This window comes from Muntiacus reevesi, chromosome 1, assembly GCF_963930625.1.
Source record: "Muntiacus reevesi chromosome 1, mMunRee1.1, whole genome shotgun sequence".
Taxonomy (NCBI): domain Eukaryota; kingdom Metazoa; phylum Chordata; class Mammalia; order Artiodactyla; family Cervidae; genus Muntiacus; species Muntiacus reevesi.
The window spans coordinates 187,250,179-187,276,008 of NC_089249.1; the positions used below are offsets into that span (position 1 = coordinate 187,250,179).

The following is a 25,830-nucleotide window of genomic DNA, read 5'->3' on the forward strand; positions in this document are numbered from 1 at the left end:
TTCAATCATTCGGAGAAGGCAATGGCACCCCACTCCAGTACTCTTGCCTGCAAAATCCCACGGACGGAGGAGCCTGGTAGGTTGCAGTCCACGTGGTCGCTAAGAGTCGGACATGACTGAGCGACTTCACTTTTACTTTTCACTTTCATGCATTGGAGAAGGAAATGGCAACCCACTCCAGTGTTCTTGCCTGGAGAATCCCAGGGACAGCGGAGACTGGTGGGCTGCCGTCTGTGGGGTCGCACAGAGTCGGACACGACTGAAGCGACTTAGCAGCAGCAGCAGCAGCAGCAGCAGCAGCAGCAGCAGCAGCAACAGCAGGTTCAATCATTAGGGACATTTCCCTCTTGTTACTCCAACTTCAAGCACGTGATTGCCCTCAGTGCACTGGTCTTGACAGAAGTTCTTCCTAATGATTCTCTGTTCCCAAGAGACCAGGTTAAAAGTCAAGTGATCCCAGTTTTTGTTACTCTTTCTCCATAAACTCGCCTTCCATTCATGGGTTTTACCTCCCAGCATCGATCATATCCATCAAGTTAAATATCACATTTCCCCCATCTATTAATTCAAAGATGGACACTTTGGTTGTTTCCCTGTCTTGAAGTCAGCAATAGACATAGAGGTATAAGCAGCTCTTCAATATATACCCAGAATTGGAATCGCAAGATCATATAGTAGTACTATTTTTAATATTTTGAGTAGCTTAATACTATTTCATGTAGTGGCCGTACCAATTTATATTTCTATCAATAATGCACAAGGTTTTACTCTTCTCTGCATCCTTGCCAATGCTATCTATCTCATCTTTTTGATAAGTCATTCTAAAAGATGCAAGCTGATACCTCATTGTAACTTTTTTAGTTGGAATATAGCTGCTTTATAATGTTGTGTTAGTTTCTGCTGTACGGCATGAATCAGGCATATGTGTACATATTTCCCCTCCCTCTTGAGCCTCTCTTCCACCCTCGCATCCCACCTCTCTAGGTCATCACAGAGCACCGAGCTGAGCTCCCTGTATGATACAGCAGTTTCTTGCTGGTTATCTATTTTACACGTGGTAGTGTATATTTATCAATAACTACTCTCAGTTTGTCCTTCCTCCACCATCTCCACAAGGCTATTCTCTATGTCTGTGCCTCTATTCCTGCCCTGCAAATAGGTTCATTTTTAGATGCCACATATATGTGTTAATATACAATATTTGTTTTTATTTCTGACTTAGTTTACTCTGTATGACAGGCTCTAGGTTCAGTCACATCACTTCAACTGACTCAATCTCATTCCTTTTTATGGCTGAGTAATATTCCATTGTGTATATGTACCATATCTTCTTTATTCACTCATCTGTTGATGGTCATCTGGGTTGCTTCCGTGTCCTAGCTTTGTAAACAGTGCTGCAATGAACACTAGGGTACATGTGTCTTTTTGAGTTATGGTTTTCTTAGGGTATATTGTCACTGTAGGGCTTCCCTTGTGGCTCAGCTGATAAAGAATCCACCTGCGGGAGACCTGGCTTCAATCTCTGGGTAGGGAAATGATTCCCCTGGAGAAGGGAAAGGCTACCCATTACAGTATTCTGGCCTGGAGAATTCCATGGACTAGTCCATGGGGTCACAACTCAGCAACTTTCACTCACTCACTCATTGTCATTGTCATTTTATTTGCATTTCCCTAATGGTTTGTGATGTTGAACAACATCTTTTCATGTATAATACCTTTTGACCATTTGTGTGTCTTTTAGGCAAATATCAACTCAGACCTTCTGACCATTTTTCTAACTGGATTATATGTGTTTTGCTATTGAGTTGTGAGAGTTCTTTATATATCTTTTAATTCATTCTCAGATACAGGGCATGACAATCTTTTCTTTCATTTTGTTGGTTGCCTCCTCATTTGTTGATTGTTTCTTTTGCTGTAGATAAGCCTTTTGATTTGTTTTTATCTTACTTTACAAGTTTTACTGTTGTTACTGGTGATTTTGGTGTCATATCCAAAAAAATCATTGACATGACCAATGTCAAGGAGATTTTCTCTATATTTTATTCTAGGAATTTTTCAGTTTTAATGTTAGTTTAGTTACTTTTTCCTTCATGAGTCAAATTTTTGAGTTGTACAACATAGAGGTCCAGTTTCTTTTTAATATCCAGTTTTTCAGCGCCATTTTTTGAACAGACTATACTTTGTCAGTTGAGTATTCTGTTCTCTGTTGTTAAATAGTCATAGACCATACATATATGGGTTTATTTTCAGACTTCCAATTTGATCCTATTGATGTGTGTGACTCTTTTCATGTGTCTGTGCTAAGTCCCTTCAGCCATCTCTGACTCTTTATGGCCCTATGGGCTGTAACCCACCAGGATCCTCTGTCCATGGGGTTTTCCAGGGGAGAATACTGGAGTGGGTTGCTGTGTCCTCCTCCAGGGGATCTTCCTGACCCAGGGATTGAACCTGCATCTCTAATGTCTCCTGCATTGGCAGGCAGGTTACCACCAGTGTCACTTGGGAAGCCCCAAATAATCCATTTCTTCTCTGTCCATAGGATTCTCCAAGCAAGAATACTGGAGTGGGTTGCCTTTTCCTTCTCCAGAGAGAGAGATCTTCCTGACCCAGAGATCCAATGCAGGTTCTGTGCATTGCAGGCAGGTTCTATATGGTCTGAGCCACCAGGTAAGACTTTGCCTACCAGTACCATAATATTTTAATTATTATAATTTTGTTATAAAATTTGAAATCAAGAAGAGTGAGACCTTCAACTTTGTTCTTTCTCAAGTTTGCTTTAGCTATTTGGGCTCCTTTATGATTTCAGGTATGACCTAAATCAAGCCCCTTACGATTATACAGTGAAATGACAAATAGATTCTAGGGATTAGATCTGATAAAGTGTCTGAAGAACTATGGACAAAGGTTTGTAACATTGTACAGGATACCATGATCAAAACAATTTCAAACAAAAAAAATGCAAAAAGGCAAAATGGTTGTCTGAGGAGGCCTTACAAATAGCTGAGAAAAGAAGAAAAGCCAAAGGCAAAGGAGAAATGGAAAGATAAATCCATCTGAATGCAGAGTTCCAAAGAATAGAAAGGAGAGATAAGAAAGCCTTCCTCAGTGAGCAATGCAAATAGAGGAAAACAACAGAATGGGAAAGACTAGAGAAAATTAGAGATACCAAGGGAACATTTCATGCAAAGACGGGCACAATAAAGGACAGAAATGGCATGGACCTAACAGAAGCAGAAGATATTAAGAAGAGGTGGCAGGTATACACAGAAGAACTATGCAAAAGAAATCTTCATGACCAAGGTAACCACGGTGGTGTGATCATTCATTTAGAGCCAGACATCCTGGAGTGTGAAGTCAAATGGGCCTTAGGAAGCATCACACGAACAAAGCTAGTGGAGGTGATGGATTTCAGTTGAGCCATTTCAAATCCTAAAAGATGATGTGGTTAAAGTGCTGCATTCAATGTGCCAGCAAATTTGGAAAACTCAGCAGTGGCCACAGGACTGGGAAAGGTCAGTTTTCATCCCAATTCCAAGGAATGGCAATGCCAAAGAATGTTCAAACTACCGCACAACTGCACATCTCACACGCTAGCAAAGTTGTGCTCAAAATTCTCCAAGCTAGGCTCTAAGCTTTGTGAACTGAGAACTTCCAGATGTTCAAGCTCGATTTAGAAAAGACAGATGGACCAGAAATCTGATTGCCAACATCTGCTGGATCATTGAAAAAGCAAGTGAATTCCAGAAAAGCATCTACTTCTGCTTCAGTGATTACGCTAAAGCCTTTGACTGTGTGGATCACAACAAACAGTGGAACACCCTTAAAGAGATGGGAATACCAGACCACCTGACCTGCCTTCTGAGAAATCTGTATGCAGGTCAAGAAGCTACAGCTAGAACTGGACATGGAACAACATACTGGTTCCAAAATGGGAAAGGAGTACGTCAAGATTTTATATTGTCACCATGCTTATTTAACTTATGTGCAGGGTACATCATGCAAAATGCTGGGCTGGATGAAGCACAAGCTGGAATCAAGATAGCTGGAAGAAATATCAATAACCTCAGATACATAGATGACACCACCTTTATGGCAGAAAGCAAAGAGGAACTAAACAGCCTCTTGATGGAAGTGAAAGAGGAGAGTGAAAAAGCTGGCTTAAACTCAGCATTCAAACAATGAAGATTACAGTATCCAGTCCCATCACTTCATGGAAAATAAGATGGGGAAACAATGGAACCAGTGAGAGATTTTATTTTTTGGGGCCCCAAAATCACTGCAGATGGTCACTGCAGCCCTGAAATTGAAAGATGCTTGTTTCTTGGAAGAACCGCTATGACCAACCTTGACAGTACATTAAAAATAGAGACATTATTTTGCTGAAACAGGTCTATCTAGTCAAAGCTATGGTTTTTCCAATAGTCATGTATGGATGTGAGAATTGGACTATAAAGAAAGCTGGAGAGTTTTAATCATAAATGAGTGTTGAATTTTGTCAAAGGCTTTCTCTGCATCTATTGAGATAATCATATGGTTTTTATCTTTCAATTTGTTAATGTGGTGTATTACGTTGATTGATTTGCGGATATTAAAGAATCCTTGCATTCCTGGGATAAAGCCCACTTGGTCATGGTGTATAATTTTTTTAATATGTTGTTGGATTCTGTTTGCTAGAATTTTGTTAAGGATTTTTGCATCTATGTTCATCAGTGATATTGGCCTGTAGTTTTCTTTTTTTGTGGCATCTTTGTCTGGTTTTGGAATTAGGGTGATGGTGGCCTCATAGAATGAGTTTGGAAGTTTACCTTCATCTGCAATTTTCTGGAAGAGTTTGAGTAAGATAGGTGTTAGCTCTTCTCTAAATTTTTGGTAGAATTCAGCTGTGAAGCCATCTGGTCCTGGGCTTTTGTCATTGCAGCACTGTTTATAATAGCCAGGACATGGAAGCAACCCAGATGCCCATCAGCAGATGAATGGATAAGGAAGCTGTGGTACATATACACCATGGAATATTACTCAGCCGTTAAAAAGAATTCATTTGAATCAGTTCTAATGAGATGGATGAAACTGGAGCCCATTATACAGAGTGAAGTAAGCCAGAAAGATAAAGAACATTACAGTATACTAACACATATATACGGAATTTAGATAGATGGTGGTGATAACCCTATATGCAAAACAGAAAAAGAGACACAGAAGTACAGAACAGACTTTTGAACTCTGGGGGAGAACGTGAGGGTGGGATGTTTTGAAAGAACAGCATGTATATTATCTATGGTGAAACGGACCACCAGCCCAGGTGGGATACATGAGTCAGGTGCTCGGGCCTGGTGCACTGGGAGGACCCTGAGGAGTCGGGTGGGGAGGGAAGTGGGAGGGGGGATCGGGATGGGGAATACGTGTAACTATATGGCTGATTCATGTCAATGTATGACAAAACCCACTGAAATGTTGTAAAGTGATTGGCCTCCAACTAATAAAATAATATTAAAAAAAAAAAAAAAAAAAAAAGAAAGCTGAGTGCTGAAGAATTGATGCTTTTAAACTATGGTATTGGAGAAGACTGTTGAGAGTCCCTTTGACTGCAGGGAGATCCAATCAGTCAATCCTTAAGGAAATCAGTCCTGAATATTCATTGGAGGGACTGATGCTGAAGCTGAAACTCCAATACTTTGGCCACCTGATGTGAAGAACTGACTCATAGAAAAGACCCTGATGCTGTTAAAGATTGAAGGCAGGAGGATGAGGGGATGACAGAGGATGAGATGGTTGGATGCCATCAACCATCGATGATGGACTGACTCGATGGACCTGAATTTGAGCAAGCTCAGGGTGTTGGTGATGGACAGGTAAACCTGGCATCCTTCAGTCCATGGGGTCACAAAGAGTTGGACATGACTGAGCAACTGAACTGAATTGATGATTTATGAAATCATCAATAAGTTGAAGGATAGTTTTTTTTATTTCTATGGGTATTGCTTTTGGAATTCTGATAGGGTTTTATGGAATCTATAGATAGGTTTCAGTTCTATGAAAATTCTAATAATAGTAACTCTTCTCATCCTTAAACAAGCACAGTCTTTCCATTTACTTGTATCTTGTTCTTTGTTAGAAAATGTGTTTGTTGGTTTCATGTGTGTATGTATTTCACCTCCCTGATTTACTTTAATCTTAGATATTTTATTGTTTTAATGTAACTTGTGTTATTATTTTACTTTCAGATGGTTCAGTATTGGTGTATATATTGATTTTTATCCCCAAACTTGTTTTGTATTTCTAACAGTTTTTTTTTTTTTTTTTAGTGTACTTTAGGAATTTATTTGGGCTTCCTAGGTATCTCTAGTGATGAAGAACTTGTCTGCCAAGTACAGAAGACATTAGAGTCATGAGTTCGATCCTTTGGTTCTGAAGATTCCCCTGGAGGTGGGGCATGGTAACCCACTTCAGTATTATTGCTTGGAGAATCCCATGGACAGGAGCCTGGCGGGCTAGAATCCATGAAGTCACAAAGAGTCAGACATGACTGAAGCAATTTAGCATGCACACAGTGATTCATATATAAGATGATATCATCATCAAATAGAACATTTTGGTTTTGGATGGTCTTCAATGATTTTTCTTTTTTGAGTGAACTAAGAAGAAAGTCTAGTGTTATGGTGAATTGTAGTGGTGAATCTTGCTCCCTTGTCTTTTTCTTTGTTTTGGAGAAAAAATTTTGAAACTTTGACTGTTGAGTATGATGTTAGCTGTGACTAGTTATATATGACCCTGGTTATTTTGATGTATCATCCATCTAAACAGAATATTTGAGACTTTGTATCATTAAAGGACATTGGTTTTATCAAAAGCTTTTTCAGCATCTAATGAAGTTGTCATGTCTATTTTAATCTTTAGTTCTATCAATGTGGTGCATTGCATTTATTATATTATTATTTGCTTATAGGGACCCATCCTTGCATTCTAGGAATAAATTCCACTTGATAATGACATATTATTCTTTTATTGTGCTATTAACTTTGGTTTGCTAGTACTTTCAATAATTTATACATCTATATTAATCAAGGATCTTTTCTTGTAGTGTCTTTATCTGGTTTTTGTATCAGGTAATGCTGGTCATATACCATAAATTTGTGAGTGTTTTCTACCCTTAAATAATGTGATAGAGTTTGAGAAGAAGAAAGAAGAAGAACATTTGTATTAATTCTTCTTTAAATTTTTGGTAGAATTTAACAGTGAACTCATTAGGTCCTCGGAATTTACTGATGTAGGTGATGCTCTTTCTGTTTTTTGGAAAACAGTTTATGGTTACTGATTCACTTTCTTTACTCTCTTTTTTGGTTCTGCTTTTTCATGATGCAGTCTTGGTAAGCAAAGACCTTCAGCAGTCAGCCTGTCAAAGATACTAGGTGGGTTCTCTGGTGTTGTCCACAGGTGAAGTTGCTTCTGAAGTCCTTGAGCGGGCCGGTTTGGTGCCTTTGGGTCAGCAGGTGACATGCTTGGTTCTTTGGCCCCTGGGGTCTGTCCTAGTGTTTAAAACCATGAGGAGCAGGGCCTGGAGCTGGTGTCACTAGGGTAATTGGCACTTGAACCTAAGGTGATGAACATGGCATCTGGTTCCATGTGGTCAGGCAGGGGTTAATGGTCCAGGGTCACCAGCTCAGGGCCAGGGACCACTGTGATGGGCTTAGCATCTCAGTCAGTGGATATTGGCTTTGTCCTGGTGAAGACAGAGACCTTTAGTTTGAAGGAGATCACCTAGAAACTGGCGACTCATATGCTGGGTTGGTGCCATGCCAAAGCTCAAAGTTGGGTCTCAGGGTCCAGCCTGGTCCTTCAACCTGTGTCTGCAGAAGGCCTACTGAACTGTACCTGCAGAAGCCTGTATGGACACTGAGACCATGATGTCTAGCCTGATGTTGGTGTAAGCTGGGAGCTCGTGTGTGCAAGAACTGGTCTGAGGTCTAGACCCACAGGAGCTAGCCTGGCACTAGTATGGGCCTGACACTAGAGTTGGAGGTGAAGACAGGTACTCACTTCACCATTCTTTCCCTACTTAGAGGTTTTTCTCTTTGTATTGGGATCTCTGGATTTGGGGTAGGGGTGGGGTGGGGATTGAGTGATATTGTACTTCTGACATACTCAATGCATATTTTAAAATTTGTTTCATCAAGGTGCTGTGATGCCTCACCCACAGTGCTTCATTCCTGTGAAGGTATTCTGGTGGAGCAGTGGAATAAATTAAGGCAATTTACGTATGGTAAACTCTTTTTATCTGTGAACTAGATTAACTAAAAATGAATGAACTGTCTACAACTTGGTTTTAGAGAGAAAAGGACTACAGCCAGGGCAGGATCATGGGTGAGCCTTAGAAACACTGTGTAGAGACTGGCAGCTAGTTACAAACTCATTTGAAACCCAGCAGAGCTTGAAACAACTCCAAACCATATCATCTCATTTGATAATGTATGTTATGTTTTACCATTTGATTTTAGGATGGCTGGTTAGGCAGCTTGCTAACAAATGTTAAGAATCAAACTGTATAGCACGGGGACTTCTACTTGATATTCTGTAATTACCTAAGAAGGGAAAAGTGCCAGGGTCCAGCCTCGGCAGGAGCCAGGGGGTACCCTCAGGATGAACGGCGTCAGTGAGAGAGAGAGAGAAGACACGTGAGACCAGCCTTGATGGAGCCAAGTCTGCGAGGGAGGGAGGGAGAGAGAGAGAGAGAGAGAGAGAGAAAGAGAGAGAGAGAGAGAGAGAGAGAGAGAGAGAGAGAGAGAGAGAGAGAGAGAGAGAAAGAGAGAGAAAATAACCAGACGGGGGTGTTTGCAGGGTCTGGCAGAGTCTGGCAATGCTTTATTTTTTACCGTGGCTTTTATACCCTAAATTAGTACATTTCTAAGGGGAAGATAGTTTAATATTACATCAGCTTGTTCTTCATGAAACCAGGGTGTTTTCTGCATACTTCTTTGTTTATGAGGGTCTTGTACATTATCTTCTGGCCTTGGGGCCTATTGACATTTTATGACCTAGGTGAATGCAAAGCTGTTTTCCATAATCTATTCTTTAATGAACACAAAGGTCAGTCCTTTTGCAGAAGTTATCAGTTAAATTTATCTAAAAGGTTTACCACACAAAGACTGTAGCTCCAGTGAGGCAGCCCCTGTTTAGCATTCCTGGTTAAAATTAACAATTTTAAACTCCTATTTTTCTAAATCTTTAACTGTAACCACTTTTAGAATAATATTTTTATGTTCTCTAATAGGGCTTCCTCACCCCCGAAGCGCTCTGTGCCTATTAGGGCCTTTATGTGATCAGGTTCTTTATGCTGTTTTATGATTAGGGTATTATAAGCAATCATGCATATTAGTACCAAGGCATAAACGCATTTGCCAAACAAACTAAAATGCCAACAACGGAGTTTAAATTAAAACACTCCTTTCACCCTGGATAATCTCATAAAATACCACCACCTGCGAAACTTATTGATTAAAGTTCTAAGTTGATGCTTATTTGGGAAGAGATTGGGGAAGGCCTTCTGCCTGTGTCTCAGAAATTAGGGAGTAGTCTATTGAAGCAAGCATCAGAAAGACAGATATCATCTTTAAGGTGAGTGCCGGGGGCAGCTTTTCGGAATCCCTGAAAACCTGATCCGCCCGTCAGGTTTTCTCCCTCATGACCTTGTCATGGGTGGGATCTCATGTGCCAGCTTTGGCAGAAAAGAGTCTAAAGAAGAATGGATATATTTATATGTATAACATATTCACTTTGCTGTATACCTGAGACTAACACAACATTGAAAATCAACTCTGTGTGTATGCGTGTGTGTGTGTATGTGTGTGTGTGCACACTCAGTTGCTCAGTCATGTCTGACTCTTTACTACCCCCTAGACTGTAGCCTACCAGGCTTCTCTGGAATTTCCCAGGCAAGAAGGCTGGAGTAGGTTGCCATTTCCTTCTGCAGGGGATCTTCCTGGCCCAGGGATCAAACACGTGTCTCTTGTGTCTCCTGCATTAGCAGGAGTATTCTTTATCTCTGCACCACCTGGGAAGCCAAAATCAACTGTATCCCAATTACTGTTTTTTTTTTTTAAAGTGAATAATACTGAAGACGAAGATAATAATCTACTAATTCTTATATTTCACTGTGTTCTGACATTTGAAGACAGCATATCTGATTACACTGTTATTCAATTTTTTCCTTTTTTTCATACAATTGTATTAAAAAGTGACTTCACTGGTGTTCCTTTCCAGATACCCAGGAAAGCTGGCAAGAACATTCATTGTTTGTGCACAAAAACTACTGATCCTGAATCATATGACTAGGCAGAAATTCAAGTTCTTTGATACATCAGTTTTGATCATGAATGAAAGAGTCTCAGTTGTGTCTGACTCTTTGCAACCCCATGGACTGTCCATGGGCCAGAATACTGGAGTGGGTAGTCTTTTCCTTCTTCAGAGGATCTTCCCAACCCAGGGATCAAGCCCAGGCCTCCTGCATTGCAGGCAGATTCTTTACCAGCTGAGCCACAAGAAAAGCCCAAGAATCCTGGAGTAGGTAGCATATCCCAAACTGGGGTCTTCTGCATTGCAGGTGGATTCTTTACCAACTGAGCTATCAGAGAAGCCCTATGAAAACTGATCATGAAAATTGAAGTAATTCCTTTGTATAATATGTAAGATATTAAGTAAATGATATTTTATTCCCTGTTCATTTTGTTTATGAAAACATTTGGAAAGGATGCAATATTTTATTTAGAACAATGGAAAAAGTCATAGTTGTAGGTATCACTGGAAGGTTTCAAGTAGGAACAGTTAGATAATTCAATAAAAAAATATAAAAGTTTCATCAATCCTTCACCTCAATAAATAAATTCTCTTATCCATTGACACTACTTCCTACTTCAATGAGTAGAAATACAGCTTGAAGAGAAATGTCATGAATAATAATACAACGTATAATTTAAAATTTGCTTCCTTATATTCGAGGTCATCTCAGACTCAAAGGTCATATTAAGTCAGTTGACTTATTGCAATTTATGTTTCTGTGTAGACTACACTTGCAGACACGTATTTAATGATTGGTTTTTGCCAGTGACTATGGTAGGCAATGTAAACAAGAGAGATAGCTATCAAGGGTGAGACAGATCACCAGCCCAGGTTGGATGCATGAGACAAGTGCTCAGGGCTGGTGCACTGGGAAAACCCAGAGGGATGGGATGGAGAGGGAGGCGGGAGGGGGGATCGGGATGGGGAACACATGTATATCCATGGCTGATTCATGTCAATGTATGGCAAAAACCACTACAATATTGTAAAGTAATTAGCCTCCAACTAATAAAAATAAATGGAAAAAAAGATAGATTCTCTAATAACAACAACAAAAATTCTAATAAGAGAACAAAATCCTGATTAGGAGAATAAAACCCAATGATTCTTGTGAAACAGAGATATGCAAAGGAACACAAAAGTGAAAAGCTGTGGTCTCAGATTTTTCACTCCTATAAAGTGGTAAAAATGGCCTAGTTGTTAAGTTCAGTTTTTTGTATCATAGTGGTAACTCATGATACTCTTTAATAAAGTGAAAGACACATTAACTGAGGTGCTATTTATCATTTGAGAAGAAATTGTTCTTATTAAATACAAGCAGTTATCTGAGATAAATGGGAATTTCCAACTTTCTCATATCAGAGATTGGGGACAAAGTAGGAAAAACAGGAAAGAAGAAAAAGAAAAGTTGTTAGATATTTGAGAGCAAAGAGAGCTTAATAAAGTGAGTAAGTAAATTGTATGTATTAGTTGCTCAGTTGTGTCTGACTCTCTGGACCCATGGCCTACCAGGCTCCTCTATCAATGGGCTTTTCCAGGTAATAATACTGGAGTGGGTAACCATTCCCATCTGCAGGGGATCATCCCTGCCCAAGAATCAAACCCGGGTCTCCAGCATTGCAGGCAGATTCTTTACCGTCTGAGCCACCAGGGTATCCCAAGTAAATTGTATAGATTAGTTGAAAAAATGAAAACTCCAGGAAATAAATAAAAGCCAGTTACACGTCTGCAATCTGACTAAAGAATCACAACTACTGATAGTGAGGCCTTGAGTCTTGCAATCATGAGCACTTTTCTAGACCCAAAATAATTGACCTTTTTAGACCTGCCATCACAAAGAATCTTTTCAGAGCTTTCCTTATGTCTTTGTTCCTCAGACTGTAGATGAAGGGGTTCAGCATGGGTGTGACCACAGTGTACATTACCGAAGCTATTTCACTTGAGTGTGAGCTGTGGGTAGTAGCAGAGCTAAGGTACACTCCTAGACTTGTGCAAAAAAATAAAGAGACAACTGAGAGGTGAGATGCACAGGTGGAAAATGCTTTATACTTCCCCCGAGATGATGATATTCCACTTATAGAGGAAACTATCTTAGAGTAAGAGTAAAGAATTCCAGACAGGAGACCACCACCCAGCAGTACAACTGAAAAATACATCACCGTATTTTTAAGAATGTTGTCAGAACAGGCAAGTTGAATCATCTGATTGATCTCACAAAAATAATGGGGGATTTCTACATTTGTGCAAAAAGAAAGCTGCAACACCATTAAACTTTGCAACAAGGAATCCAGGATACTGATGATCCAGGACACGAGAACTAGCAGTCCACAGAACAGGGGGTTCATGATGACTGTGTAGTGCAGGGGGTGGCAAATGGCCACAAAGCGGTCATAGGCCATCACAGCAAGGAGAAAGATGTCCAATACTACAGAAAATATGAAAAAATAAATCTGTGTAATACAACCTTCATAAGTGATAACTTGGCTCTGGGTCTGGATGTTCCACAGCATCTTTGGGATGGTGGTGGAGGTGAAGCAGATGTCTACAAATGACAGGTTGGAAAGGAAGAAGTACATGGGGGTGTGGAGTCGGGGGTCTGAGCTGACAGCCAGGATGATGAGCAGGTTTCCAAACACAGTGATCAGGTACATGGAGATGAAAAACCCAAATATGAGAGGCTGCAATTCTGGTTCCTCTGAAAATCCCAGAAGAAAAAATTTGGAAATGTGGGTATTATTATCCAGCTCCATGTGTTCAAGGTCACTTGCAGGAAAGAAGGAAATAATATTATTAATATTCACACAGAATTGCTTATTTATACATTTAAAATACTGCAAGTTATATTTTACAGTCACAATTTTATTTTAATTAATTAAAATTAATTAACTAGTTTATTAATTAATTTATGGTACAATTTATTAATTAATTTAAGCTACAATTGATTTTAATAGGTTGTGTGTGGATCTGGTTCTTCAGTGGATTCCTCTGGCACTTTTGACAAGGAATTTTTGTTACAATCAGCTTTTTCTCCAAAAAGGTCATGTATTCTATGATTTTAATAAGGGATTCTCCATGAATTTCTGTTAAGTTAGTTTCACTCATACCATGTATTAGTTACTGTTGAGGCTATAAGCTATGGTGATGAAGAGCAAAAATTTCTATAATTCAATGATAGAAAAAATATATAAGCAAATAATAAAATCATATAATACTTCAAATGGGGACAAGTGGTTTCAAGAAATGTAAAGCAGATATAAAGAAAAGAGTGAATAGTGCATTCTGTTTTCCACAGGTACTTAGGCAAGACCTGAAAACAAGGTGACATTTGAGCAATGACTTCATGTAAGAGAGGAAGGGAGATGAAGGACTGTGGTGGAAGTATGTGCCTGGCAGAAAGAATGGTCAGGACACAAATAAATAAAATCAGAAATGAAAGAGGACATGTTATAACTGATACCAGAGAAATACAAAGGTTTACAAAAGACTGTTAGAAATAGTTATATGCCAACAAATTGGAAAACCTAGAGAAAGTATTAATTTCTTGAAAAACATGGACTATATAGTCCATGGAATTCTCCAGAGCAAAATACTGGAGTAGATAGCCCTTCCTTCTCCAGGGGATCTTCCCAACCCAGGGATCTAAACCAGGTCTCCCACATTGCAGGCAGATTCTTTGCCAGGTAAGCTACAAGGGAAGCCCTGAAAAACACAACTACTAAGACTAAATCATTATTAATTAGAAAATGTGAAGAGACCAGTTACTAGAGGGAACTGGTCATCACTTTTTACTTATATCTACTTGTTTATCTTACATCTGGAAGTTTGGATTTTTGGACAACTTTTCTCTATTTTCCTTGGCCTCAACCCTCTGCTTCTGATATCCACAAGTCTGTTTTCTTTCTCTGTGACTTTTTTTTTTGTTGTTGTTGCTTTTGGTTTTTAAGAATTCACACATAAGTGAGATCATATAATATCTGACTTTTCTGTTTGACTTCTTTCACTTAGCAACACGGCCTATTTATGTTGCCATAAGTTATAGGACTTTCTAATTTCTTTTTACAGCTAAGTGGTATTCCATTGTACATTCACCTCACTTTCTTCATCCATTCGTCTATTCATGCACACTGAGGTTGTTTCCACGTTCTGGCTTGTAAACTAGGCTGTTATACATTAATTACAAACTATCAAAAGTAAAATAATCATAACTGCTTTTCCAATTTTATCAGAAAGAATAAAATACCTGGGAATAATGGGGGAGGCATAAGACCTGTACACTGGAAAGTGTTAGACATTGATGAAAGAAATTGAAGAAGACACAAATATATAGAAAGATATACTCTACTAATAATTGAAAGAATTATTATTGTTAAGATTTTCATACTCCTCTAAGCAACCTACAGATTCAATATAAGTCCATCAATGATGGGATGGGTGATGATCAATAAAGAAGATATACCTTTTTAATTTAACCATGAAAAGTAATAAAATATTGCTACTTGTGATAATATGGACGGATCTCGAGTGTTTCAATGAAAGTGTTAGTTGCTTATTCATGTCCAGCTCTTTGTGACTCTGTTGACTGTAGCCCACCAGGCTCCTCTGTCCATGGAATTCTCCAGGCAAGAATACTGGAATGGGTTGCCATTCCTTCTCCAGGGGATCCTCCTGAACCAGGGATCAAATCCAGGTCTCCTGCATTGTAGGCAGATTCTCTACTGTCTGAGTCACAAAGAAAGTCCATGAGTGTCTTCAGCTAATTGAAATAAGTTAGACAGAAAAATACAAATATAGTAATAGCTCATGTGAATTCTAAAACAACAACAGTGATAAATCCTGACTGAAAAAAATAATGAGCTCACATAAAAAGAGAAAATTTGAAGGTTGCCAGAGATGGAAGGTGAGTAATATGGGTAAAGGAAGTCAACAGGTGCAAGCTTCCAGTTATATAAAGCAAGTCTTTGGGATGGAAAGTACAGTAGAGAGGCTATACTTATTTTAATGTCTAAGTGATTTTAATGATGAATTCCCTTTACCCATATTGATTTCCTTTATTGATGGAGAAGGGAATGGCAAACCACTTCAGTATTCTTGCCTTGAGAATCCCATGAATAGTATGAAAAGGCAAAAAGATAGGACACTGAAAGATGAACTCCCCAGGTCGGTAGGTGCCCAATATGCTACTGGAGATCAATGGAGAAATAACTTCAGAAAGAATAAAGAGATGGAGCCAAAGAAAAAGAACACCCAGTTGTGGATGCGACTGGTGATGGAAGCAAGGTCCGATGCTGTAAACAGCAATATTGCACAGGAACCTGGAATGTTAAGTTCATGGATCAAGGTAAACTGGAAGTCAAACAGGAGACGGCAAGAGTGAATGTTGACATTTTAGGAATCAGCGAATTAAAATGGACTGGAATGGGTGAATTGAACTCAGATGGCCATTATATCTACTACCGTGGGTAAGAATCCCTTAGAAGAAATGGAGTGGTCATCATAGTCAACAAAAGAGTCTGAAATGCAGTACTTGGATGCAATCTCAAAAACGACAGAATGATCTCTGTTCTTTTCCAAGGCAAACCATTCAGTATCACCGTAATTCAAGTCTATGCCCTGACCAGTGTTGCTGAAGAAGCTGAAGTTGAACAGTTCTATGAAGACCTACAATATCTTCTAGAACTACCACCCAAAAATGATGTCCTTTTCATTATAGGGGATTGGAATGCAAAGGTAGGAAGTCAAGAAACACCTGGAGTAACAGGCAAATTTGACCTTGGAGTACAGAATGAAGCAGGACAAAGCTAATAGGTTTTGTCAAGAGAATGCACTGGTCATAGCAAACACCCTCTTTCAACAATGCAAGAGAAGGCTGTATACATGGACATCACCAGATGGCCAACACTGAAATCAGATTGATTATATTCTTTGCAGCCAAAGATGGAGAAGCTCTTTACAGTCAGCAAAAACAAGACCTGGAGCTGACTGTGGCTCAGATCATGAACTCCTTATTGCAAATTCAGATTTAAATTGAAGACAGTAGGGAAAACCACTAGACCATTCAGGTATGACCTAAATCAAATCCGTAACGATTATACAGTGGAAGTGAGAAATAGATTCAAGGGACTAGATCTGATAGACAGAGTGCCTGATGAACTATGGACAGAGGTTCTTGACATACAGGAGAAAGGGAGCAAGACCATTCCCAAGAAAAAGAAACTCAAAAAAGCAAAATGACTGTCTGAGAAGGCTGTACAAATAGCAGAGAAAAGAAGGGAAGTGAAAAGCAAAGGAGAAAAAGAAAGATATGCTCATTTGAATGTAGAGTTCCAAAGAATGACAAGGAGAGATAAGAAAGTCTTCCTCGGCGATCAATGAAAAGAAATAGAGGGAAACAATAGAATGGGAAAGACTAGAGATCTCGTCAAGAAAATTAGAGATATCAACGGAATATTTCATGCAAATATGGGCTCAATAAAGGACAGAAATGGTATGGACCTAACAGAAGCAGAAGATATTAAGAAGAGGTGGCAAGAATACACAGAAGAACTGTACAAAAAAGATCTTCACGACCCAGATAATTACGATGGTGTGATCAGTCACCTAGAGCCTGACATCCTGGAATGTGAAGTCAAATGGGCCTTAGGAAGAATCACTACGAAAAAAGCTAGTGGAGGTGATGGAATTTCAGCTGAGCTATTTCAAATCCTAAATGGTGATGCTATGAAAGTGCTGCACTCAATATGCCAGCAAGTTTGGAAAACAGCAGTGGCCACAGGACAGGAAAATGTCCATTTTCATTCCAATCCCTAAGAAAGGCAATGCCAAAGAATGCACAATTGCACTCATCTTACACACTAGCAATGTAATGCTCAAAATTCTACAAGCCAGTCTTCAACAGTACAGGAACCATGAATTCCAGATATTCAAGCTGGATTTAGAAAAGGAGGAAGAATCAGAGATCAAATTGTCAACATCCCCTGGATCATCAAAAAAGCAAGAGAATTCCAGAAAAACATCTATTTCTGCTTTATTGACTATGCCAAAGCTTTTGACTCTGTGGATCACAGTAAACTGTTGAAAATTCTGAAAGAGATGGGAATACCAGACCACCTGACCTGCCTCTTGAGAAATCTGTATGCAGGCCAGGAAGCAACAGTTAGAACTGGACATGGAACAATAGACTGGTTCCAAATAGGGAAAGGAGTACATCAAGGCTGTATATTGTCACCATGCTTATTTAACTTATATGCAGAGTACATCATGAAAAACGCTGGGCTGGATGAAGCACAAGCTGGAACCAAGATTGACAGGAGAAATATCAATAACCTCAGATAAGCAGATGACACGACCCTAATGGTAGAAAGTGAAGAAGAACTAAAGAGCCTCTTGATGGAAGTGAATGAGGAGAGTGAAAAAGTTGGCTTAAAGCTCAACATTCAGAAAACTAAGATCATGGCACTTGGTTCCATCACTTCATGGCAAATAGATGGAGAAACAGTGGAAACAGTGGCTGACTTTATTTTTTGGGCTCCAAAATCACTGCAGATGGTGACTGCAGCCATGAAATTAAAAGACGCTTTCTTCTTGGGAGAAAAGTTATGACCAATCTAGACAGCATATTAAAAAGCAGAGACATTATTTTGCCAACAAAGGTCCGTCTAGTCAAGGCTACAGTTTTTCCAGTGGTCATGTGTGGATGTGAGAGTTGGACCATAAAGAAAGTTGAGCACAGAATAATTGATGCTTTTGAACTGTGGTTTTGGAGAAGACTTTGAGAGTCCCTTGGAGTGCAAGGAGATCCAATCAGTCCTAAAGGAAATCAGTCCTGAATATTCACTGGAAACAGTGATGTTGAAGCTGAAACTCCAGTACATTGGCCCCCTGATGCGAAGAGCTGGCTCATTTGAAAAGACCCTGATGCTGGGGCAGATTGAAGGCGGGAGGGGAAGGGTCGACAGAGGATGAGATGGTCGGATGGCATCACTGACTCAATGGACATGAGTTTGAATAATCTCCAAGAGTTGGTGATGGACAGGGAGTCCTGGCGTACTGCAGTCCATGGGGTCACAAAGAGTTGAACACGACTGAGTGACCTGACCTGAACTGAACTGAATTTTAATGATGTATAGTTGCTTTACAATGTTGTATTAGTTTCATGTGTATAAACAACATGAGAGAAGATACTGTGAAATAGATGTCTCATAAACTGCTGTTGTACCTACTTTGAGCTCGATCTTTGTAATGAATGCAGAACATGCTCAAATACATCCCAACTTAGAGATTTGAAGAACACTCTTAGTTTGCTTCACAGTTCTCCACATGTAATACTATACTTTCTTACTCCTCTGAAGCACAAATCTCACATATGTTTTCATTTTACTGGAATCATGTTACTTATCTCACTCATTTTACAGTGTCATCAGACTGGACCTTCATTCTCATCACTTAATTGTCAAACAGACACATCCTAGTTAACATAGTAAAGAAATCAAACATTCATTATTAGTGAACCAAGAATACAAACACATCTTTGGACTAGGCTGATCAGGCTCTCAAGTGACTTCAGGTAAAAGATTTTAGGTCTCATTTTCTCTGAACCCTTCCTGGAGAACCTCCTCTGCTTTCAAACTTACCTGCATGAGGTCTCTGAGAGGGAATTCTCTTGTGGAAATCTGAATTGCTCCTTGAATTGTTGATGATGAGGCCTGAAGCGCTGTCACCAGATAAGGAGCAGGGGGTACTAAAGCACTGAACCCTGATCCAGGTTTATGACTTCAAAAGCACTTGTCATGTCCTGTCCAGTGCTGGGATGCAAACACTAAGGGACTGCAGCAGGGGAGATATTAATTGCTCTTTATACCTTCTCCTTAGGCTGATTTCCTTCCTGTTATTCCCATAGCTAAGTACATGATTTCCCTCCAGGCCTCTGGAATAAACAGAAAGTCAATTTTCCCTAATGATTCTTTGATCCCAAGAGATCATATTAGAAGTCAAGTGAATATAGTCTTTATTACTTCTTGTCCTTGATCTTGCCTATTTTTCAGAGGTCTAACATCAACCACCTTATCCCAACCTTGAATTAATACTTTCTTCAAGGTCTGATTCTAAGGAACTTCTCAGGATTAGGTCTCTTTTATCCTTCAAAGATTGCTTTGTGGTGGGTACACAGTTTTGCTGACCTCAGAAAATTCCCCTCTTCAGCAAAGAGAATGGAAATGCAATTTGGGCGCCACAATCCCTGGCTTCTTGAAACATTTGTCCAAAAACTAAGGATTTCATACTTTATCACAGGTTAAAAGTGATCATTTAGTGCCTTAGATACTTTAATACTAATAACCTGAGGTTGGCGTCTTTTAGGCATCATCTAACTTTTAGAAAAATTTATGCTATGAGGTAGTTTTACTATGAGCACCATTACATGTTGCAAAAATGTGTTTAAAGAAATTTAATGATCTGCCTAAGGGTTCAAACTGAGTAAGGAAAGCACCTTAATTAGAATTCTGTCAGTGTGCTTCCAGTTTTCAAGCTGCAGGCCTATGGTTCTCAGCTAGAGATCATTTTGGCCTTGGGGGTATCTGTCAATGTCTGAAAGAATGCTTCTAAATACCTAAATACCCAATACAAATAATTATCCTGTCCCAAATATCAACAGAGAAAATGAGAAAACCTATTCTAGACCAGCATTCCCTCAAGTTCAGGGTTGTCAGTGTGCATAGGAATTCCAGACAGGTTAGTTTTAACTCAGATTCTGATTCATCGAGTCCTGGATTCAGGTCAGAATACACAGATTCTGAAAATCAAGAGAATTTCCTGGGTAATGTTGACACTACAGGTCTTAGTGTGTGGACCACTCTGAGTAGCAAGACTGTGGACCTGTGCAAGTCAGGTGGAGGTAGTTTTAGATTTTCTAAGAAAAAAATTCATAATGCATGTCATTTTGAATGAATAGTATATTCATTCATCCAAGAGGTGGTACAGCTTCATTGTTCAACCAGACAGGGACACCACAAAAAATAAAGCTTCAGGCCAAATTCACTGATGAACATAGATGCAAAATTCCTTAACAAAATATTGCAAACAAAATTCAAGAATACATCAAGAGAATCATACACCATGGCCAAGTGAGATTTACCCCAGGGATGCCAAAATGGTTAAATAGCCAAAGAACAATCAATGTAATACTTCTAATGAACAAATTGGAGAATAAAAACCTTAGGTTCATTTGAAAAGATGCATAAAAACTTTGACAAAATTCAGCATTTATAATAAAAAGTCTCAGTGAAGAAGGTATAAAATATCTTACCATAATAAAGGCCATATATGATAAAACAATAACCAACACTATATCTTATAGTGAAAAACTAAAAGTAACTCTTTTAAGATCAGGAACAAGGCAAAAATATTCACTTTTGCCACTTTTATTGAACATACTATTGGAAGTCCTAGCCACAGTGATCAATAAAATGAGACACAAAACAACCCAACTATCACTGTTTGTAGTTGGCATGATGCTATGCTTAGAAAATCCTAGAGACACCACCAAAAATAATTACGAACAATGTATGATTTCACTAAATTTGCAGGATACAAAGTTAATATACAGAAATCTGTTGAGTTTCTATATGCTAATAACAAACTATTGGAAAGAGAAATTGAGGGGAAAAACCATTTACAGTCACAACAAAGTATAAAATACTTAGGGATAAGTCTAATCAAAGGGTAAGAAACTTGAACTTTGAAAATTGTAAAATATTTATGAAAGAAATTAAAGATGACACAAGCAAGATAGATATAACACAATAGATATAACACAACAAGAAAGATATAAAATGTTCTTGGAATGAAATAATTTGCATTGCAAAAATAAGCATACTATCCAAAGCCATCTACAGATTCAATCGTAATCCCTATCAGAATACAAAAGGCACTTTTTTTTGTACAGAACTAGACCAGATAATTCTAAAAGTTGTATGAAAAACAAAAGACCTAAATGGACAAAGCAATCTTGACAGAGAACAAAGCTAGAGGTATCATCTCTCTAATATTACAAACAGTATGGTACTGGCTCAGAAATAGGCAGAATAGAGACAATGGGACAGAATAGAGAGCCCAGAAATAAATCAACATTTATGTGGTCAATTCATCTATGACAAAAGAGGCAATAATACACAATAGTGAAAAGACAACTTCTTCAATAGTGTTGAGAAAAGTGGACAGCTACTTGCAAAAGAATCAAACTGGAATACTTTCTCACACCATGTACACAAATAAACTCAAAATAGACTAAAGAACCAACTATAAGACCTGAAACCACAAAACTACTAGAAGAAAACATAGGCAGTACACTCTTCGACATTGATCTTAGCAATATGTTCTTTGGACCTGCCTTCTCAGGTAGGAAAAACAAAAATGAAAATAAACAAATGAAATTACATCAACTCAAAAGATTTATTACAGTGAAAAAAGCTTAACAAAATGAAAAGGCTGCCTACTTAGTGGGAGAAGGTAGTTGCAAATGATACACTCAACAAGGGGTTAGCATATCAGCAAAATATACAGAGGGCACAACAAATTATCATGACAAGTCCCCCGAAAAAATGGGCAGATAAATGAATAGACACTTTTCCCAAAGAAGACAAACTGTTGGCCAACACACATTGAAAAAGATGTTCCATATCCATATTTATAAGGTAAACACAAATTAAAACCCCCATGAGATACTATCTCACAGCTGTCAGAATGGCTATCATCAAAGAGATGAGAAATAAATATTAGTGAGGATGACAGTGAGGCAAGAGCACTGGTCAAACCAGGGGTATGGAATGGACTGTGTGTGGTCCAAGTTCTCCAGTTTTAGTGTGACATGGGAAAAGTGCAAGTTCTCTCAAGGCCCACTGGCTACACCAGACAAAGGGAAAGCATGGGGTGGTAGATTCCTGTGGGCACGAGCAAAGTAGAGGGCATGCAATATTGGTACCTGCCAGTGGCAGTGCTGGCAAGACGGACTGAGAGTACACAGATGATGGGTGCCAGTGCCCTGGTTCCCAGAGAACCAGGTCCTTGCAGCCCCCAGCAGATGCTTTAATTAAATATGAAGCTACTTTATATTCTAGGTACTTTTCAAGCTCCTGCTTTGGTCCTGGGGTGAGTGAATCTGCTCATGAGCTCTATGAGAGCAGACTTTACCCTCTCCACTGACTTTTAGGTCTCCTGCATATAATCTCATTTGTTTTCAAAGCCACATATTCTGGAGACTTGTCTCTCTGGTACAGATAGGTCCCAAGGGTTGGCCTGGTTAGTCTAATGTAAGGCATACATCTATTGTCCCTCAGGTAACATCTCTGTTAAGTGTAAGATCCCGCCTGTTTGTGGGTCACCAATGCCAGGGGTGGAGTTGTTAGAGAGACTGCTTCTCTTCTTCTACCATCTTGATGTGGTCCTATTAACTTTTGTTGTGGAGGAGAAGTTCATCTAGTTTTCATATATTTTTCAGAGGAAGTTGACCCATAGGTAGCTGTAGATTAGGTGTGTACATGGATGGAGGTGAGTGTAGGATCTTACTATGTTGCCACGTTGAACCGTGCTTCCAGACACTTGGTATCAGCCCAATGAGACTCATTTATTTTAAGTTCCTGACACCCAGAACTGGAAGAGCATATATTTGTTTGTTTCAAGCAAATATTTTGGGAGTATTTTAAAACAACAATAGGAACCTAATACAGACATCTATTCAATAAAATTTGTTTCCAAGGATTGAGTTTAAAGTTCTCAGTTCATTAATTAGCTTACTTTAACTGGGATATTTTATGTGAAAAATCCATATTAAGTAAAAAAAAAAAAAAGTTTCAATCTATTTGAAGGTCTTCCATCCCATTAGCTGATACAATGAATTCCTCATTGCCTTTCATTATTGTACATGTGACTGACTGTGATGCCTTTTGATTTGAAGACAAGAAATATGATCCATTATGAAAATTGAGGTCACTCATTATACTTTAAATTTTTGTGTCTATATTTCTACATTCTTTTATTTCATTTTACTTGAAATGTTCATTCTTTTCATTTCTAGTCTCTCTAATTTTCTCTCAGCTTTCCTTTTAATATAAAAGATGGATCCTAATCATGTCTGTATGTGTGTACATATATGTGTAGGATTGTGCTTATTTGAAACAAAAATGTAGCCCCAAACACACACAGAGATAAACAGACACAACATTTACTCTTGAGTGTTTTCTTTGGGCTAAAAGTTGAATTTCCGTATTCATTTATTTCTTGTGCATCCCTATTTTGTTTACTATTCTACATTACTTTCTGAAATAAGGAAACAGAGGCTTAGTTTAAAATTTTCATAATTACATAAAAAACTTTATGTACACTGTCAAATTATACACAAGTGAAAATATGCAGTTGATTATCTTACTTTTGTATAACTCCTTTAATTCATTATTTTGTACACTTTATGAAGTTTGCTCTATATAATTATACTCCAATAATTTGATTAAATGGAAAAAAATCTGATGGTGCATGATTAAGGGCTGAGTCTATAAGATGGGCAGCAGGTTCTCACTTAACAAGGCTGTGAGATATGTGTTCTAACAGGGAAGGAAGCTATGTTCCATTTATAGATATAGAAATAGTGTTATTGAATTTAAGTAGTTCATGTGATAAGCTAATTTTTTCTGCAAATAGAACTTTAATCTTAAGATAAAGCTATGATAAACTGAGCAAAAATTGATTCAAGACAGAAGAGCACTCCACTCATACTAACAATATCAGTTCAGTTCAGTTGCTCAGTCGGGTTCAACTCTTTACAATCTCATGGACTGTAGAATTTCAGGCTTCCCTGTCCAGCACCAACTCCACGAATGAGCCTTTTTTTTTTTTTTTTTTTTTTTAAGTTGTGCACTTTTAATTTATTTAGTTATTTATTTTTCCATTTATTTTTATTAGTTGGAGGCTAATTATTTTACAATATTGTAGTGGTTTTGGTCATACATTGACATGAATCAGCCTTGGATTTACATGTATTCCCTATCCCGATCCCCCCTCCCACCTCCCTCTCCACCCGATCCCTCTGGGTCTTCCCAGTGCACCAGGCCCAAGCACTCGTCTCATGCATCCAACCTGGGCTGGAGATCTGTTTCACCCTAGATAATATACATGTTTCGATGCTGTTCTCTCTAAACATCCCACCCTCATCTTCTCCCACAGAGTCTAAAAGTCTACTCTGTACATCTGTGTCTCTTTTTCTGTTTTGCATATAGGGTTATCATTACCATCTTTCTAAATTACATATATAAGTGCTAGTATACTGAAAAAATACGAAACGCTTCACGAATTTGCATGTCATCCTTGCGCAGGGGCCATGCTAATCTTCTCTGTATCGTTCCAATTTTAGTATATGTGTTGCCGAAGCGAGCACCATGAATGAACCTTGAAAACACAGTGTGACAGCTGACGACACACTTATGAGGAGTACAAAGAAATTAGTACAACTCCCCAGCTTACAAATTTGTCTGATGATAAAGATATTATTATTTTATCCCATTTGACACAGAATGACTTGTTATGCACCAATAACTGATGCAATAACCAGCAGGACAGAACTGAGTGCAATTACAATAATCTGGAGATTTTAATTTTTGGCATATGTTCTGATATTTGAAGAAAAGACACGTGGTCATTGTGTTATTTCAGTTTATTTCAGATAACTGTAGTAACAAGTGACTATCTTGAGGTTTCCTTCTAGGTAACTAAAACACACATAGGGACATGCATGTTTGTGCAGAAAAACCGATGACTCTGAATCACACGACTGAGCAGGACATCAAACTCTCTTGTGGATGATCCTTTGATCATTAAGAATGAAGAGATTCCTGAGCATGAAGAAGATGAGAAACGAGTGAACTGACATTATACATTCACCATTCCTTTCATATTTTTAGCAAATGTCAGGAAAGGGGAGAGATTTCATAGAACAATATAAAGAGTCCTATTAATTGATAACATTAGAAGTTTTCAAGCAGAAATAAGATAACAATGATGTAATAAAACAAAATACAGTAACCAATCATTCATCTCAATGAATATAAACCCCTTCCATGCATTATATATATCTTTATATGTATATATATCTATATCTATATATCCATGCATTAAATATAAACATCTTTCATGCATTAATAAATAGATGTACAACATGAAACACATTGTGCACAGTAACAGAATGTATGACTTGACATTTTGCTTCCTCATATTTGCGGCCATATGTGATACTAAAATCATACTGTAAGAAATAAAAACTTGAAGTGGTCCATTTTCAAGGACAACTAGCCCAGAGCGACAGCCTACTGATCCTGCTGATGTAATAGCCATTAGGGTACTTGCACAGGAAAATCCAGACAAAGTGAGAGTAAACAAATCCAGGTGACTTCCTTAGGAAGATTATTGACCCTGTAGTTACTCATGCCAATGAGGAACTGTGAGAGTGCCTCGCTTAACGTG

At 38.5% G+C, this 25,830-nt stretch overlaps 1 protein-coding gene and 1 non-coding gene across 2 annotated transcripts; both read right to left on the reverse strand.

Moving 5' to 3' along the window:
• Positions 1–12,110: 12,110 nt before the first annotated feature.
• LOC136155551 (olfactory receptor-like protein OLF4) lies at positions 12,111–13,079 on the reverse strand. The gene has a single exon (XM_065917401.1). The coding sequence runs from the start codon at positions 13,077–13,079 to the stop codon at positions 12,111–12,113; it is 969 nt and encodes a 322-aa protein (XP_065773473.1).
• Positions 13,080–24,641: 11,562 nt separating this feature from the next.
• LOC136156657 (U6 spliceosomal RNA) lies at positions 24,642–24,748 on the reverse strand. The gene has a single exon (XR_010661147.1). It is a non-coding gene; the product is annotated as a U6 spliceosomal RNA (small nuclear RNA).
• Positions 24,749–25,830: the final 1,082 nt, after the last annotated feature.

Coding starts and splice junctions, on each gene's coding strand:
- LOC136155551 (XM_065917401.1), bottom strand. CDS start 13,079: ATGGAGCTGGATAATAATACCCACATTTCCAAATTTTTTCTTCTGGGA.